Here is a 20,288-nt window from a genome sequence, read left to right as displayed (position 1 = left end):
TATCGTAGTTAGTCGAACGCTATCCTTAAATATAATACAGGTATACCACAATGTGAAATAGCCTCGTTATCCAAAACAATATTTCGTCCCAATTGCAATCATCATTTATTTCATTTCACTAGTGCGCGAAAGTGGATTGTTAAAAGCACTACACAATTTACAATCATGTTGTTTTGTGTTCATTATTCATATCAGAAAAAAACATCAATATAATAAAAGCCAAGTTTGGTATAAACGATGTTTGGGGATTACATAACTATTAAAACCGAGATCTATGGATGTCAAGGTCCATAAAAATTCCTTTAATTGTTACTCTAGGACTGTACATTTTCAATTCATTTACAAAGAAAATTGTCACTTTTTTATATAGGATTTTTAACTGAGCAACGTTTGTTTAAATAAAGGAATTAAATATTTTGTCATGAATTTATTATTTTTTATATTATTAAGGATTGTTCTTAGATGTAATGATGCATTATTAATCTCCATAAAAACGGGTTTAATACATATCAGAATTTTTCGCTAATCCTTGTAGTTTCGGATACCACTATCCACTCACACTTGAAAATTTCAGCTTGTATATTGATGTGTGTGTGTGTTTTATGTACCTTTACTTTGAAGTTTCTACGGGTTTGGTAATATTAATTTTACTAATTATATGAATCTCAGCCTCATCGTAGCATTATATATAAAATATTTTATTTTATTATATAAAAGACCTTGCAGTGAAGATTGGGTTAACAATAATAAGGTATGAACATATGGGTGTAATCTGTAGAGTTCGTTACAACGTGCGGTTAGGCTAGCATTGTTCTTTGAAACAATCGTATCCGTTGGAGCTTCGTGTACTTCGCGTTATCTCTGAAGGGCATATTAGCTTGCTGTATCTTTACAAGGGTCAGGAGTATGCAGTCAGAAAGAAGATCTTCGATTTACTGCCAAATAGATAACCTCTGCTTTGGGAAGTCTGCTAAAATCTCCGCTTGGTGACTGTACCATACCAACCGGGTTCACTATTTCGATGCGCTTCAATTGTATTTCTCTTCTTACACTTTTATCTTTCGTGTGTTTTACTTCCTACAGAAGTAAATGATTGTTCAAATTGTATTTATTTATAATGATTTTGTTTTTGTCCCTCTATTTTCCAAAAACAAACCGAATGTATAGGCACTACGGATCTCTCCCCACAATTGGCTGTAACCTGAAGCCTACACTATCACATCAAGTTTACAACTTTTCTAAGACATAGTTTAAAATACATATCCGTTTACATCTGTCGTTCAATAATGCGACATGCATGGTAGTTTATTACTACGAGGATATGCTTCATACATTTAGTAACATCGTTGCTTGTAAACACACAGGAGTATCTTACAGAATGGGTCCAAACGACAGATTTTTAACAGGATGTCTCGTTTCAAACTACTGCGCCTCGGTGTCTTAAATAATGTAATATTGGAATGGTAAAAGGCATGTTTATGTTTCATAAATTGTATTAAAAAACTACTTTTATGTTATTTATACCCAAGTATGCATTTAATGCCATAAAAAATCTACTTATAAATTATAGAACTAGAAGAGCAGCTGCAAAACACACACATTAATACACACACAGACACACACACCCACACACACATAAACACACAAAAACGCAAACACACACACACGCACGCATGCACACTCAAGCACGCTTGCACTTATAATGTTTTATTGTAAACCTCTTTGTGGTAGTTTAACAGTGCTTACATAAAAAATGTAAATCCGTAATTGGCTATAAGTTTAAAACATAAGCTATGTAATCTTTACTACTAAAAGCTGTGGATTTTGTAAAATAAATAAATAAATAAAGTCCACATTAAAAACTAGCTGAACGTTGTCATTAAAAATTTTATTTTCTATATTGACTCTATTTCGATAAATTTTAAAATAATTCTCTCTACTCTTTTCTAATACTGTACCAAGCATCATATTAGAATTTGATTGGCCAAAGTCATGTCCCATTTCGTTATATATATTTTTAATAGTAATGTCTATACTCTTTCCAGTTTAAATCCTTTGATAGAAACAGTCTTTGGAAGTCAGTTGTCTTTTATTACTACAATTTTATTAGCTTGATCTGTATGTGTGATGTAACGGAATCTTTGAATTTTTACCTACTTCGATTTTTATTTTAAATTATTAGTTTAGCGATTATTAGTTTAAAAAAAATTAAACTAATCGGATTTACACGGATTTTCGAACACACGATTTTAATCATTTTATCCCATTCACCTCATTAGGATCGTCAGGAATCAGAATTAATGATTTTCCTTGTGCGATTATAGCGTGGTTTTTAGTTTTTAAACTATAATTATTAACACATATTAAGGAAACTTGAGTATCCCATTTTAACATAAATAAGAGCTACCGTACCCATATAGTGCACGGCGCGGGTGACATTGTACTTGCAAACAATCTAATCCTTTGAACCTTTGTTTGCTCCCAGCTATCTCTGAAGTGCGCGTGTTAGCTTTCCGCACAAGATATGAATTTAATTGTACACGAAAATTTTGCAAAATGTTATTTTGAATCACCGCCCGAGGCTCCATCCTTAGTTTTGATATTTTGATCAGTAATGATATCTTGAAATTTATGCAATTTTATTGATTTAAAAAAGTTCTCAAGACCTATTTTAAATTTCGAATTTACCAAGATTTTATGACCTTCAAACAGCTGAACAGATTAATTATGGACGAAATATTGCAATCATGTAAAAAAGAAACATCTGCTTGTTCCATTTACGAACGAAAAGATATACATTAAACTTACGCACTTAACACCGCTCTTTTTCCGACGGAGTATTTAAATAGAAAAAAAGAACGGAAGATATAGGACGAAGGAAATGAATAGTGATTTAGCACACAGCGTTTCACAGGACAGTGACAACTCGACACCAAGGAAACTTCATGCTCATTCTGATATTTACACAAAAAGTATAATGTTTCTGAATATTAATATATGAAAACTGGAACAATTCCAGACACAATTGTACGTATTGTGCTAAAAATTCCACATCACAAAAATGAAAGAACGTCAGCGATTCGTTGACGGCAATTTGTAACACATTTCAACTCTTAAAGAGATCACAATAGCACCAGCTGACGTATGAAATATATGGCAGCCGAAATTATGAGATGTTTTTCCAACGTGAAAATTGGAAGGTTTTGCTCGATAAATGTAACGGTTCTGTGCTTTTAGGGCCATTGTCATCTAGGTTATGTCACGTCCATTCATCGTCCTGAACCGCAAGAATATCGCAAAAGATATCAGTGATTCTTCCTAATAGTGAGGATCTTATTACATTTTATTCTGATCTTATACTTTCTTTGGCTTCTGGCATAATCCATCTACCGTCCGTTAACACCAGCATGTCCACTACTACTGGAAACTAGCGTAGTCGCGTTTGTACATGCACATATCTGTTGATAACTGAATATTATACACCTGAATAACTCCTCTCTTAAATTTAATTAATATTACGGTAAAAGGAAGAGTGGCGCTATGCTGGTGCTCCTTAAGCAATATCTATTGCGTTATCATAGACATTATACTTTCATAAGCATTACATGCTTTTAGTTGTTATACGTATAGAATATCTAATAAACAAGAACAGGGGGCGACCTGTATAAGATTAGACGTGATAAAGCTTTCAATTTGTGGATTAAATGAGTAAAATTAATCAGGAGCACCCCTTTAGACAATTATCGTGCCAGAAATAAGGGCGGTGTGCCAACCCGATACTTTACCCTTTACTTCTAATTTTATTTATGGAATGAACGCCTTGACTAAAGTATTTAAGATGGTAAATTTTTGTGGTTGGTTTATAAATGAGTATTAGAAATATAATTCAGCCTTATATTAATAGAATTGTTTTATTGTGTTCTGGTTTTAAGAGTGTGGTAAGAAAACATAGTAGTCATTAAGTTTTGTGGAAACATCGCAATTTAGACTGTCTGTGGATAAAATTGCTACTCTGTTAAGGGTTTGGACAAAATTATGTCCATGGGCGACAATGACCTCGGTTTTGTGGTCCCATTACGTCTGGACCTCAGTCGCTTGCTGTAAAAGATATTAAAAAAAGTCTCGAAAAGGCCAAGTTGAAGAACTATTCCTCTAACAATACAAAACTGAATAATACTCCGAAGATGCTTGATTTTTTTCGAATTAATCATTTTAATTATAGCATTTGTTAACCAGAATGAAGTGGTTAGTTCGCAGTAAATTGACTTTCATTCATTCCGAGCGCTTTGAGGATTGAGTTTCAGAAACGTTCGAGGAAATTCTATAAATAGTTTAAAACCTTAATTGTACCTTTCAAAGATTGAAAGTACATTTCACGGCGTACTGCTAGGTGACTTATTTGAGCTGGATATTTTATAAGTGTTCTAGATTTTTCATAATTTAGTTCTTAATTATATTGCAACGACAAAAGTTTGTTTTTAAAATGTCTTAGCAGCTGTAAGTAGGACTTTCTGGGTAGAAAGTCTGTATATTGCCTCATGCAATATAATAATAATAATAATAATAATAAGCCTTTTATTTATCTTTAACCTAACCTAGATACATATAATAAAAGTTTAGTAATAAAAAACGAGAAATAAAATAATTAAGTTAAAGCCCCTTTGCGGGTATAGGCCTCATGCAATATAACTTTATCATAATTCGGACTAAGTAAATTTGTTAATCTACACAGAAAACTTGATAGCTCTCTTTAAAACAAAAAAGTATACATTCGAACAAAAGGTTTCAAATTTACTTTATTACATTACCATTGGCAAATGTACGAATTCAATTTATGTGATTCTTCAGTGAAAGAATCTCGATGAATCTCCTGCATTTTGCACAGCGAAGGTAATATATGTGAGACAAACGCTCGTTTCTCGACAATCCGCCTACAAAGACTGTCTAAGTGTCGTAGATAGCGTAAAGGATTGAAATATCCTATTACCTAGAGTCTAGGTCTTAGAGAAAGACGCGGTGAAATACGATAAGTGAAGATATCAACGCGTTTTGTATTAAAGTGGATTCTGTTCAAGTCGAACTGATATATCTATGAGATTCCGTTTCCGTTTTCCCTCTGTTTACTTTTAATGAAACTACATATTACTTGTACATTGTTTAAGGATTATAAAGCGAACATTTGATAAAAACTTGGACATTTTGTAATTCCGAAATATCACGTTATGACTAACCGTTCCATTTCCCTTGTTACAGATGGCGATCAGAAAATTTGAAAAACTCAAAAAGTGACCGTAGCTACGAATCAAAAACAAAAATGATAACATGACGAAATATGTTATCGAACGGACAGTTCCACAAAAACCGGACTGAAATCGAAACTATGAATAATGATTGTAGACACAAGTGTGAAAAAACTAAACGTACCGCCCAAAGAGATGCCAATCTCAATTTGTATTCAATTCTCATTATAATTTCATTAGTACAATCTGTTAATTCGAACACTACAAATATGAATCGTCGTAATACTGATAGAAGTGTTGATAAGCGTGATTATAGTCAGAGCAATCCACCTAATGATGATTACGATGATCGTGATAATACACCTAATTTCCAAGGTCAATTCGAACAGAACCCGTATTACAATAGCGAAGATTTTCTACAACCGCATGGTAAATTTTATAGCGAAGATAACTCGTATAGTAACTACGGAGACTATAAGAGATATTACTTGAATCCCTCAAATCCGATTCCCAAATCTAATGTTAAGTTTAAAATAAGTAGTAGGATAGTCCAAACTAAGTATGGGAAGTTACAGGGGATTGTACTAGCAATGGATGAGCATAGGTACTTGAGTCCGCTTGAGGTGTTTTTGGGCGTTCCGTACGCTACGCCACCTGTTGGATCTAATAGGTAAGACGTTTCACTTAATTAATTGGTATCTTCAGAAACAAAGATGTCATGATCATTTTTTTTAATTAGGTTTAGGGACTAAAAGAGATATTCCTAGTAATTCTATACGAATTACTTACATTTACTAAAACAATTCTAATTAATAAAAATTTTGCTCTGTTAATCAGCCTCTTCTCAACTACAACTATTTTCATCTTAATTCATGAAAGAAAGCTTAATTAATTAGTTCAAATCTTGCCTTTGATCGTAATAAGTAAATAATACTACTTACCCTTGACTGAAACAATGAAAAGGTTTTTACTTTAGGGCCCAAGTCTTCTTAAGTACTATCTTAATTAGATTCCTTGTCTTGCTATTAATTCTTTTGTTATCTTATTTATTGTTTACTTGTATGTTACATTTTTAATCGGATTAATTAACTTCTATCTCTAAAGTAGTTTATATTATAAACATTAAAGCTAAAAAAATTTTCAATTAATTTTTCCTACAGAATATTTAGTCTATTGTTAATATTTTTGCAGCAAGAATCTTAACTCATGCGCAAAGTATCACACTTTTAAGTACTAGATATAAATTCGGTGTTTGTCCTAGAAATAGGCCTAAATTTGTTTCCAGGTTCAGTCCCACGAGAACGCCATCACCCTGGGATGGAGTGAGGGTATCAGACAGGCCTGGTCCAGCCTGCCCGCAGAAGCTACCAGACCTGGAAGACGAAAGGACCATGTTAGAGAAAATGCCTAAAGGCAGACTAGAATACTTGAAAAGACTGATGCCTTATCTTAAGAATCAAAGCGAGGACTGTCTATATTTGAACATATTCGCTCCGTTGCAAAGTAAGCATTTTGTTAGTATATTTTCGCAGGCTTGTTTAAATTGTATCTTTTTAAACTTATTGCTTCATACTACGATTCTGTAACGTCAGCGCTTGAACATACAAGATGAATATGTAATGTAGGTATTTACCAGACCAGATGATCATTTAGATGTCCCTTTGAAAAACATAAAACGCGGATCCCTTTGACTGGCAAATCGGCTCACCAGTGCGTCGCAAGTTGTCTACAAAACTGAAAGTGTAATTTCATAATACATACCCAATTTCATAATACATACGAGCATCTAGATATCTTTAGAAAGTTTTTGCAGATCATCCTAATCATATAGAGTGACTTATACAAGAACCTATGACCCTTCGTTTGAGAGGTTTCAACGACTAGGCTATCACTGCTTGTTTTGAGTAGTGAAGCTTAAATTGCGACTTCCCGACTCATTAGTGATGTATTCAGGGCATTTTGAACAGCTGTCTAACCCTGCGTTCGCTGACGCTGTTAGTTAGTATGTTGTGTCGACGGTTTGTAATTGAGCGTTTAATTAACATTCTGCTATTAAATGGGTGACGCTAAAACTGAGGTCTACATCAAACTCCTATGATAAAAAGCGCCTAGTTTAAATAGTGAGCCTAGAATCGGTGCTTTAATATACTGTAGATGAGAACTGTAAAGGGCTAAATAGGAAACGAAAGGCTACATCTACGCAAAAATTCTCAAAAGGAGTTTGCCAACGTACGTAATTGGCCGACTTGTTGAATTATGGTCTAAAGTATAACACTAAATAATATAATATATAATATATAGATAATATTCAGCAGTGAAACGATAGGTTATAACGTTAGATTTAGGTTATGTTGGGTTAGATTATTCAGATAAGAGTGAGTGAAGAATTAATTTATACAGGGTTTAATGTATCTTTTTCTATTTCCCTATATTTTAGTGTAACATTTTCTTCCAGTGGACGAAACGAAACTAGCGTTGCCGGTGTTGGTCTACATCCATGGTGAGAGCTATTCTTACAGTGCAGCGAACCCCTATGATGGAGCCGTCCTGGCCAGCTACACTGACCTCATCATCGTCACGCTTAACTTCAGGCTCGGGGTCTTGGGTAAGTGGTTATATTAATGTATCTTTATGATTAGTATCAGATGCTCATATATTATTGTATTATTTTTATAATATAGGAGTAGCAACCTAACATCCAGTCCATCTGATTGTAAGTGGCGTCCTTGAAAATCTGTAATTAATCCGAAATAACTATATTCCTACGTGAGGACGGCCACAGATGCGTTGCTAGTTGCTTCTCCTGAGGTCTATGTGGGAACACTTCGGAAAAGTGTGTTTTGATTGTAAGTGATCACTACGGTGTTTGTTTGTTGGACATCTATAACTAGCTTCAAATAATAAAATAATGTATTTTGAACAACAGTATCACATAGCCAAATTTTCTCTTCTACGAGTATACATGTAATTCGAAATCGTATTCTAATTTCGAATACAAACAACATTCGAATTGATTTTAGAAGTAAAGGCGTGAAAGTATTAATAATAACTACACGAATTACAATTAACGCGATTAAATTAATCAGTCAGCAAACGCTCAAAGTTCGGTAATTAAACCTATACGTTGAGCTTTAATTAACTAATATTATGTTTCTAATTAATTTCTAGTCATTAATATGAATTATTCGAACCGCTTTTAATAGATGTGGCCGACTTTAATATTTTATTCCGGAATAAATCGTTAATTTTTATGAGACGAAATAATCACATAAATAAGGTTGCAGTCTTAAGGATTTTGTATTGAAATAAACTCTATTACTATGCCTGCCGATTTGTTTGTCCTATTTTTAAAGGGTTGTATCTTTTAAGTCATCATATCTACACCAATCTGCGTTTTAGTAGCGTGGTACAATAGTGGTCTAAGTCTTCGCTAGATGTAGTGATGAGACCAAAGATAATAAACGGCCATCAGGTACGATGTTCTTAGTCGGAGATAGGCCTTTAGATAAGGGTTTTACCATACCCGATGGCTGAATTATTTGGTAAACGCAGAAGATAAATAATTCTCATGAAAATGCTGCTAATATGTCCTTTAAGGGCCCTTTTATCCCTTAGTCGCGTCCTGTAACATTTAAGAGGATAGAGCACGTAGTGCGCTTCCACTCCATGTCATTAAAATAAAATTAAGGTTTAAAGCAAACCTAACAATTAAAATGTAAAAAAGGAATTTAAACTCAAATAATTAAACGTCAACATCGACAAATGACGTCAATATACACTAGTAGCAAAACGAAACGGAATAACTGTTAAACGGCAAAAACAGGTGCAAAAAAAACCAATGTAAACCAGAGAGACTTGTCAGACAGCTAGTGATAAATAATCGAGTTACAAAAGATAAATAAGGTTTATCGAATCTTATCGATGTAAATAATGTTTGTCGAATCAATTACTTTAAGCGGTATGTATTGAATAATATCTCTTTGTCACTTCTAATGTTAAAAATATTTAACGATATAAATTTTTAGGTAAGTTTGCAATTTCTGTTACAATAAAGTCAGTCTTTATTTAACAGGGCATCGCCAATCGCATACATACTCACAGTAGAACAAGTCAGCAGTAACCGTCACATTTCGTTTACGATATCCCATTTTGTATTCAATTACGCTATTGGATCGGCAGTGGACAGTGAATGCACTTCGATTAAACTGCAGCTGCAAATGGATATAAATCTAGTGGCTACGGATAATTATTATAAAGAGTAATGAAAACAAAATGAATAATGTTAATGCTGAGTAATGATAGGAAGTGAGCTGCGCACTGTAGGCAGAGAAGATCCTGACCGATCAAAGCTGCCATCTTTGGGTGAGGTTAGGTTACGTTGTAATATAACTATTACGGACGACAACGGCCTAAGAATTTAAATGTAAATGTTGATTAATGTAACTTGTGTATGTAATTAAGACTATGTAAATAAGACATTTTATTGCAATAGATATAAGTCCTACGTAATAAGAATAGATATGTAAGAGTAGGATAGCAATAGAGTGTAAGCATAGAATTGTAAGAGTAAGACAGGCTATGTTAGAAAGGGACGGCAATAGGACGCGGTTGCTGACTGAGCCTGCGCCTGTTGCGGTACCCAAAATAAGTACTTAAGCTCGCCTTTTTGTATGGAAAGGTGTGTACGCCTCGGAATAAAAACAAGAAGAAAAGAACTGAAGATTCAAGTTGGAGTTTTATTTGAAAACCCATAATCTACATTGGTCCTTCGAGAAGCCGGATTTAAAGAAGACTCAAGATGAATACGCCGATCGCAATGAACACAAGGGGTCGTGTTCGCTCCGAATCGGGGTACAGCGAGTCAGAAGCAGCCCCGGGCGCTAAGGGTGCGCCAGGGCCATCGCTACACCGAATTTATGAAGATTCTCCGCAGTCGCCGTCGACGGTCGCAGGAAATTGCCAAGAAAAAAGGATGGAGCACTCTCCGCCAGAAGGGGCGAGAGAGACAGCACCAGCGACGTCAACGCGGACGTCCGTCATGGGGCCACCTGCACGACCAGCTAGCACGCCACCAAGGCGTGAAACTTCATCGCCGGAGCGGAGACCTACATCGCCGGTGCGGAGACCTACGTCGCCGGCACACACCGCTCGCTTCAAATGTTACTCACTTCAAAGCGAAGCATCGACGCACGTATGAAGATGGCACAATACGAAGCGGAGAAAGAACTCGCGGCTATAGAAGAGAAGCGGCTACTTATGAAAGAAAAGCTAATCAAATCGAGATTAGCCGCCGAAATGACTGCAATCGAAGCCGAATCTGAATATGCGGCGAGCTCATGCAACGAAAGGGTACAAGACTGGGTGGATAGAAGCATGGAACAACCAACGGCGACGAAATACAGGGAAGAACCGGAAGAGGTTCGCCCTCCCGTTAGTAAGCAACGGGGGGAGAACGCGAAATTCCAAGGCATTCAACGGCTAGCCGACACCTTAGAAAAACTAGTCGCCTCAAGACCGTTGCCTCGCCAAACAGCGGAACTACCTATATTCACGGGAGCCGTCGCCGAGTGGCTACCGTATAAGGCCGCCATGGAAGATTCTACAAGACTCTTTAAGTTCTCTCCAACGGAAAATCTCCTTCGACTGCGAAACAGCCTGCGAGGGGAAGCGAGAGAAACCGTGCTGTCACAGCTATTCACCGCATCTAACCCAGATATCATCATGCGCACATTAGAGATGAAATATGGAAGACCGGAATTCATAATAGATCGGGCCATGGAAGAGCTCAAAAAGATCCCGAAATTAGGGAGCGCGAGCACCGATCTGTATGAGTTCGCGGTGAAGATTCAAAATATTGTCTATACGATAAAAAGTATAGATAGAAGAGGCTACCTACGAAACCCGCTACTCGTTCGAGACGTAATGGACAAACTGAGTCCTCATCTCATAAGCAAATGGGCGGAGTACGCAGCCAATAACGAAGCACGCATCATGGAAGATAATGAAATGATAGTACTCTCCGAGTTTTTAATGGCCGAAGCGGACCTTATGATAAGGTACACCCACACAACGAAGCGAAGCGTTCCGGTACCCGTCAGAAGAGAAGTAGCACCAAAGCGGGTTGCTACCAAGGGCGTATACACTGCGGGGGAAAGTCAACCGGAAGAAAGAAAATGCTTCATGTGTCCAACTGGGGGACACTACACTACTGAGTGCGATAAACTCAAAGCACTCGACGTCAACGAGCGATGGAAGTGGGCAAAGGACAACAAGATGTGCTTCAAATGCATGAAAAGGAAGCACAGCAGGTTCACATGCAAAGCCAAGGCCTGCGGAGTCCACGGATGTACCTACCAACATCACGCGCTACTACATAAAGAAAAAGTAACGGAGTCTACGACTACAGTGAGCACTCCGGACGACGGCAGGGAAGACGAAGCAGCCGCGCTAGTAATGAGCGTCACGACAAGGAGGTCGCCTATTACATCAGTACTGCTCAAAACCTGCGAGGTGAAACTCAGCGGTCCACGGGGGGAGGTAAATACGTACGCCCTCCTAGACGAAGGGTCTACTGTGACGCTAATAGACGAAGAATTAGCGAAGCAACTCACTAACGGCGGACCGAATCGACCTCTGAACATAAGGGGTATTAACGATCAGAGAAGGATCGACAGCGAAGCGGTCAAGGTTCGTGTCAAAGGGGTACACGAACAAGAAGCCTACTTAGTGACAGCCCGCACAGTAAAAGGACTACAGCTACATCACCAACGCGTACCGCACAACTTAGAACGGTACAAGCACCTGCGAGTTGTACAAGATAGCATCAGTAAGGGAGAAGCTCGACCTCGCATATTGATAGGTGCCGACAACTGGCATCTAATAATATCGCGACAGCTGCGCGCCGGCAAGAGAAATGAACCCGCCGCGTCGAGAACGAAGTTGGGATGGGTACTGCACGGGTCGGTACCCAGGAAATCGATTTATCAAGACCAGGCGGCCGTACTTCACATCTGCGCGAGCGACGTCCAACTACAGAAGCTCGTCGAGTCACATTTCGACGTGGACTCGCTTGGCGTATCGACTAAAGAAAAAATTAATAAGCATGAGAAGAGAGCCAACGACATTTTCGAAGCGACCGCCACAAGAAAGGACGGCCACTTCGAAGTGGGTCTGCCCTGGAAGATAGATAACCCCACGTTCCCAGATAGCTACGAGTCTGCCCTTAAGAGACTACACACGCTCGAGAAGAGGATGACTAAGGAGCCGGCGTTTAAAAAGGAATACGCGGCTCAGATCGCTTACCTTATACAAAAGGGTTACGCGGTGCAATGCGACGGCAGCGAAAGGGATAGCAACGTAAAATGGTTCCTGCCGCACTTCGCCGTCACCAATCACAACAAGCCGGGAAAAGTTAGAATGGTCTTCGACGCGGCGGCTAAGGTGAAGGGAGTCTGTCTCAATGACTTCCTACTAGAAGGACCCGACCTACTAGCTTCACTCACAAGAATATTGTTCGGGTTCAGAGAAAAGAGAATCGCCGTCACAGCGGACATCGAAGAAATGTTCCTTAGGGTTAAAATCAGACCCGAGGACCAACCGGCACAGATGTTTTTATGGAGGGACAAGCCTACGGACCCTCCGAGAAGATTTAAAATGGTCTCCATGATATTCGGAGCCAGCAGTTCGCCATACCTCGCTCACAGCGTAAGAAACCGCAACGCCGTCGACTATGAAAGTAAATACCCAGAGGCGGCCACGGCGGTCAAGGAGCGACACTACATGGACGATTACCTAGACAGTTTCCCATCTGAAGAGGAGGCTATTAAAATGGTGAACGAAGTTACCTACATCCATCAACAAGCGGACTTCAACTTAAGAAGATGGAACTCAAATAGCAAGAGAGTTTTAGCTAGCATACCCGAAGATAAGAAGTCTGAAAGCGCGAATGTAAAGTTAGCAGCACACCAGAAGGAAAAGACATTGGGGCTGCGCTGGGACCCGAGCTCCGACACCCTCACCTTCAACACTGACATCAAGAGGGTTCCCGATGAGGTCAGACTGCGGTTGAGAGCACCGACTAAACGCGAAACCCTAAGCGCGGTTATGTCGGTGTACGACCCACTGGGGCTTATCAGTCAATATACGATCGTCGGCAAGATGATATTACAACGCTTGTGGCTCAAGAAGGTTGATTGGGACCAGGAATTGCCATCTGAAGACGCTAACCTATTCGACGAGTGGATAAGGCGACTCCCAGATGTCTCAGCACTAGCAATACCGCGGTGCTATAGCTACAACGTAACGCCGGAAACTCACATCGAGTTACACGTGTTTGTCGACGCAAGCGAGCAAGCCTACGCTACGGTGGCCTACTGGAGGATCGCACACGGCGATCACATAGAAACAATACAAGTAATGGCCAAGGCGAAGGTGGCTCCACTGAAGTTACTAACCATTCCGAGACTGGAGCTCCAAGCTGCGTTAATCGGGGCACGAATGGCTAACACTATAGTCAGGGAGCACAGCTGTTGGAAACCCAAACGAGTCATATACTGGAGTGACTCCCGCACCGTCCTTCAGTGGATAAGAAACGAGACGAAAAAATACACGCCGTTCGTCTCACATCGCCTAGCTGAGATCGCCGAGCTCACACATACAGAGGATTGGCGATGGGTGCCTACAACACTCAACGTAGCCGACGATGCGACCAGGCTTCAAACCGACGGGATCGACAGCTGGGACCGGTGGTTCACGGGACCGCAATTCCTACGAGCCACAGAAGAGCACTGGCCTACGGAGAACGGGGAAGGTGAAGAGACCGGGGAGACGTGTTACACCGTCTCAGAAGAGGACTCGGACCGCAACGACTCATTACCCGACATTAGAAGGTTCTCCAGTTACCTGAAGCTTATAAGGGCGACGGCACTTACTCAGCTATTCGTCGAGAAGCTTCGATCTAGAGACAAGACTCTACACTTAGAAGTGTCACACTTAGAAGCGGCCGAACGACGGTGGTTTCAACGCGCGCAGCGGGACTCCTTCAGCGAAGACTTAGCGCGGTTAAGTCACAACCAGCCGCTACAACGACACAGCAAATTTAAAAGGCTCGACGCAGTATTGAACGACGGGCTAATAACCGCAAGAGGCCGTATAGGTGCGCTCTATTCTACAACGCACTCTAATGAGCCGGTAATACTCGACGGGCAGCATCCCTTTACTCACCTGCTTGTCGAGCATTATCATCGCCGGGCGGGACACGCGAATAACGAACGAGTCGTCAACGAGCTCCGTCAACGATTCATCATACTGCGCTTGAGGCCTACAGTCAAGAAAGTAGCACGAGCGTGTCAATACTGTCGCGTGTACAAGGCGACTCCGACGACACCACCGAAAGGAGACCTACCTAAAGTGAGGTTGGACTCGGGGCACCGCGCCTTCACCTATTGTGGCGTGGACTATTTCGGGCCCCTAACGGTGACTATCGGACGAAGACACGAAAAGAGGTGGTGTGCACTATTTACCTGTCTCACCACAAGGGCCATTCATTTAGAGATCGTCCAGTCGCTCTCTACGGACTCAGCTGTTATGGCGCTGCGAAGGATGGCCGCCAGAAGGGGTTGGCCGCGCGTCATATACTCCGACAACGCCACTAACTTTAGAGGGGCCGACGTCGAACTGAGAAATACATACGGAGCATGGATCGCAGCACTACGGGACTACGGTCTGCAGTACAACACCGACTGGCGTTTCATACCGCCGGGGGCGCCACACATGGGAGGAGCCTGGGAGCGCTTAGTGCGTTCAGTAAAAACCGCACTAAGCACCACGCTCAAAGAAAAGTCGCCAAAAGAAGAGGTACTGCAGACGTTAATCACCGAGGCCGAGTACAGCGTGAACGCGCGACCGCTCACGCACGTCTCCGTGGACCCCGAGGACGAGGAAGCACTAACGCCGAATCACTTCCTCATCGGCTCATCGACGGGGCTACCGCGGACGGGGCCATGCACCGAGGCGGACCGCAGCACGTGGAGAAGGGCGCAGGCACTGGCGGACCAGTTCTGGCAGCGATGGCTGCGAGAGTACCTGCCTACGCTCATTCCGCGGGGGCCGTCCAACGCACAGGCGTCACAACTGCGGGAAGGCGATCTCGTAATTGTGGTCGACTACGCCTTACCCCGCAATACCTGGCCGAGAGGAGTCGTCGAGCGAGTTCACCCGGGACCTGATGGCATCGTCCGGTCTGCAGACGTCCGCACAAAGGGAGGTGTGTTCCAGAGGCCAGCGACGAAGCTTGCCGTCCTTCAGATGGAGGAGGCTTCGAAGAATCTACGCCGGGGGGAGAATATTACGGACGACAACGGCCTAAGAATTTAAATGTAAATGTTGATTAATGTAACTTGTGTATGTAATTAAGACTATGTAAATAAGACATTTTATTGCAATAGATATAAGTCCTACGTAATAAGAATAGATATGTAAGAGTAGGATAGCAATAGAGTGTAAGCATAGAATTGTAAGAGTAAGACAGGCTATGTTAGAAAGGGACGGCAATAGGACGCGGTTGCTGACTGAGCCTGCGCCTGTTGCGGTACCCAAAATAAGTACTTAAGCTCGCCTTTTTGTATGGAAAGGTGTGTACGCCTCGGAATAAAAACAAGAAGAAAAGAACTGAAGATTCAAGTTGGAGTTTTATTTGAAAACCCATAATCTACAATAACATTTCATTACTTATAATGTAAGTCATTATAAGTAATGAAAATAGCATGTTATGACTTTTGTGATGAGTAATGAATGAATGATATAGGAAAAGAACTGCCTCCCGCAGGTAGTGAAGATCATGACTTATAAAGCTAGAACGTAGATGTAGCCGGAGATGGATAAATTACTCCTCCGTTGACCCATTATTGTCCCACTGCTGAGCTCGGGTCTCCTCTCAGAGTGAAAGAGGTTTTAGGCCATAGTCCATAGTCCATACCATCCATATCCATCCATGCCATAGTCCATCCCATACACCTAGGGGATTTTTTTTAGAAGAACAATAAGGTGTGTAGGGTTCCTCAAGATGTTTTGCTTCACCATTAAAGCAAGTGAAAAATTGAAAAATTAGATTGGCGTGCCTCAAGTTTGAACTACGGACTTCCAACCACTAGTTTATTACTGCTTATAACCATTTACACCAGTATGCCAGAACACAGTTCATACCGTCATAAACCAAAAATAGATGGAGACATCGTGCCACCACGGAACTACGATTAATTCTATCATCTTCAATCATAACAAAACCTAAACCACAAGTAACTTTTATTACCAACCCGTGGTATAATAAAAGTTAATCTCGCAGATCCAATGATAAAGTTTCGAATAAAAATCGTCGGGAAATTGAAATGCAGATGATATTCGATAAGAAATTGATTCTATGAGATTTTATACGCCGCCCGGATTCAATTAGAGGGTATTATTGGAAAGGGTGAATTGATCCGGGGAAGGCGTATCATGTAGCATAATAAAGTACAAAAACGAATAAAAACTACATTACTCGTATTCTTGCATTATTACGAGTATATTGGTAAATAGGTACAAAGTACACGAAATAAAAATGGTAACTATAGAATAAATATTTTCCTTCTTTCTTGTTTCATACCATTACATTACTCATGCTGTCGTATTTTGAATAGAATAATGAAGGAAGATTGTATTAAGGTACTTCAGTGTATTATAAAATATTTGATTATTGTATTGTCTTTACCACTACACGTTCCAACTTAGTATTTGGGGGTTTGCTTAATTGGCCGACACCACTTCTGCTCGGAGTTGATTATAAATGTCCACGTAATCATTTGTCACCAGTACCCTTACCATGTGTTTTTACGATTTGACAAATATGACTTTTTTGGTATTTGTTTACGTATTGCCCATACAATCAGCGCCCCTAGCGGATTGTATCAGAACTATAGTGTCAGTAACGTGACATTAAATGTCTAAATTGACAAAATGGCGCTGTATGTTTTGTCTCTCTTTTTTGCGAACATGTGAGGCAGACAAAAAGACTTGAGCACTTACTTAAAAATAACTTACGAATATGAATTTACATTCACAATTAATTTCAAATTCAAAACCCGTGATAAATGAAACATTTTTGCTTCAATACTTCCCATAAGTCCAGTTTCGTATAATAATGGTTGCAGCGTTCCTCGAAGTTCCGCAACTCTTATCTTAATTTTGAATAATTCTATTCAATTCTATTCAAATTCACAATTCAATAAAAGCTGTTCTGCAGTTCCGCCTCCATTAAGACGTCTCGGCATGACAATTTGATCGTGTTCATTACCATACTTAGTTTGTTTCTTCATCGCTGACTTTATAGGGTAAGCAATTCCAATGTATAAAGTATAAAACAGAATAGATTTTAGGCGAAATATATGAATTAAAAAATGAAAAAATATGTTGATATAAATTCACAAACTGTTATTATAAGCTTATACGTTCTACAGGTTGTTCAAAAATGCAAGGAAAAATGCATTTTTTTTTTTATTTTATTCATTACCTACCGAAAAAATACACACATATCTTTTAGTGTCAATTATTTTATTTACATTTTTTAAAATATCATATTTCTGCTTGCTGTAATTATTATTACTGTGAAAGCATTCAAAAACGCTATACATTTTTATATAAAAATCGCTTGAAAATCATATCTGAAAAGTCTGTAACGCGTATATAAATGTAAAATTCCGTTGAAATTGTGAAAAGAGTCACATAATTCAGTAAAAACTGTCCGGACTGCCACAAATTCCATTAACATTCTTGCTTCGGGGATGACAATTTGATCGTTCTCATTATCATACTTGACGTTTGTTTCTTTGTAACCGAATTCAAGTCGTGGGTCCTGTATCTTTAGTATGAGTTTTTACGTTTTGACAAAGATGACTGTGATTTGTTTTTGTTTACGTATTTCCTAGTATGTTTACGTAGTCCGCTAGGGAGCGGACTGTATCAGAACTGTATAGGAAATACGTAAACAAAAACAAATGTTTACGTATTTCCTATACTATAAACAATAAATGTATAGGGCGCTGATTGGAAATGTATGGGCAATAACATAAACAAATACAAAAACAGTCATTTTTGTAGACACATAAAAACTCATACTAAGGGTATTAAATTCGACACGTACTTATATTTTCTGTTCGAAAAGAATTGAAAACTATTTCGCATTTGTTTTAACATACGTATTAAATGAGCATTAGATAAAAATGCTATTATTTCAATTTGCTAGCTAATCTCTACGAATATCAGTTACCAGTTACTTGTACGGTAACTATACCCAGTACTACGGGTATTTGTAATCAATATCTACTTTAATGCAACTTATATCACTTATAGATACAGTATTAATAAGTGTGGTAAGTATAAAAAAATCGTCTACAAACATCTTACTCAAAAAACTTAAAGTTACTATGTCCTTTCAACTATATACAATGAGATATAAAACTATTCCGCTTAACTTCCCAACGTTTCGTAGAATTCAACATAAAAATAAAACTTGTTGCAGCAAAACTCATTAAGACTTCTCAAAGATGACAATTTGTTAGCTCCATTATCTTACTTAGTATTTGTTTGTTTTCCTCTGGGACCGTCTGTGTTTTTAGGGTTCAGTATCCAGATGTCTAAAATTTGAACCACATTTACTAATACAGTAACAAAAATGTCTAAAAGCTTTTAAGATCATATAAAACAAAAATTAGAAATGGCATTCGACGATTCTGTTACCTCGAAGTTCTATAATCAAATGATAAAAAAAATCCACAGGTGTAAGGTTTTTAAAATGAATATGGTAAAAAAATCCATAAAAGTATCCACTTTATGTTTAAAACATGACGTATCCAAAGTGACTTATTGTAAGTATCGAATAATGTAAAAGTTGTAAGCATCGTATAATGCACAGCACGGTGAAGAAACAATACTCCAGTGCATCTGGTGCCGGCACACGCTCGTCAAAATATACCTCAATTTCGTATGCATTAAATTTCATGTTTGCTTTTGCCTGTATATGTGGAGTGTGACGGCTTTATGTAACAAATTTGTTTTTAAGATCGGAATATGTTTATGTTGGTTCATTTATCACTTACTTACTCATACGCAATTATATTACGCAAGAAAATATTTTAAGTTATCTAATAACTTTCATACACAAATTGGTACTATTTATCACTTCAATATGTCGATTAAGATTAATTATTAAATATCACACAAGTTTCATCGAATATAAAAATATAAAAACAATTTTGAACATTAGTACTTAAATTACTCTTGAATAAATTTTCGTTTAAAGTTTCTGACGTCAAAATGAATAATGACAGTGAGTGAATGATGAATGTCTGGAATCGTGCCGTGAATATTGTTCAAAAAGAATTATGTAGATAATACCTTTTTAAGACGTTGATATGATAATATCATTTAGACGCTAAATTCGTACTTAAATTTTATTATTCCACTGGCAATTTGAAATGGAAATAAATGAAAATGCAAAAACACTTATTACCGACAACGACTTTAAATAAGAAAAATAGTTCAAAATTGTATGACCAATAAAGGTTTTTATATTGGCAATGAATAAAAGGTACTTAGAATAAATTAGAGAGAAAGAAAGAGTTTTAGACGACGTTTTTATTTTATAAGTTTAATTTTATTATGATTTATATTTTATTTTAAAATTTTAGGTTATGTTTACTTTAATTATTTGTCTTTTCTTCATGTTTTGTTGATTATAAAAATAAAAAAAAATCTATTAATTGTACAAATATATACGTTAAAATAATACTTAGAATAATGAATACTTCGAAGTCAATTTGTAGTCATACCTCATACCTAAATAACGATTGACAATTGTAATCCTAATCATTTGTACGTTACGGACTTTATTGCACATATCAAAAACATTACGAGGGATTGGTTATATGATTGGTTTCAGCGGATCATGGTAAAAAACAAAAATACTAAAATATGTCTACAATTACTCTGTAGCATGTACATTTAATGGTAAAAAAA

At 38.4% G+C, this 20,288-nt stretch overlaps 1 protein-coding gene across 2 annotated transcripts in view; it reads left to right on the top strand.

The window, feature by feature from the left end:
- Positions 1-20,288, top strand: part of LOC140747151 (neuroligin-4, Y-linked) — a 115,374-nt gene that overhangs the window by 72,069 nt on the left and 23,017 nt on the right. For both annotated transcript variants that reach the window (XM_073079425.1, XM_073079424.1), the window contains exons 2-4: positions 5,254-5,910; positions 6,526-6,743; positions 7,696-7,845. In XM_073079425.1, coding sequence (XP_072935526.1) covers positions 5,333-5,910; positions 6,526-6,743; positions 7,696-7,845 — 946 coding nt within the window. In that variant the 5' untranslated portion in view covers positions 5,254-5,332. The remainder of the gene's footprint in view (positions 1-5,253; positions 5,911-6,525; positions 6,744-7,695; positions 7,846-20,288) is intronic.

Source organism: Epargyreus clarus, unplaced genomic scaffold, assembly GCF_041222505.1.
Source record: "Epargyreus clarus isolate Ecla_fem2 unplaced genomic scaffold, WU_Ecla_fem_2.2 ptg000014l, whole genome shotgun sequence".
In the NCBI taxonomy this organism is placed as follows: Eukaryota; Metazoa; Arthropoda; class Insecta; order Lepidoptera; family Hesperiidae; genus Epargyreus; species Epargyreus clarus.
This window is presented reverse-complemented; position numbering and strand designations above follow the sequence as displayed.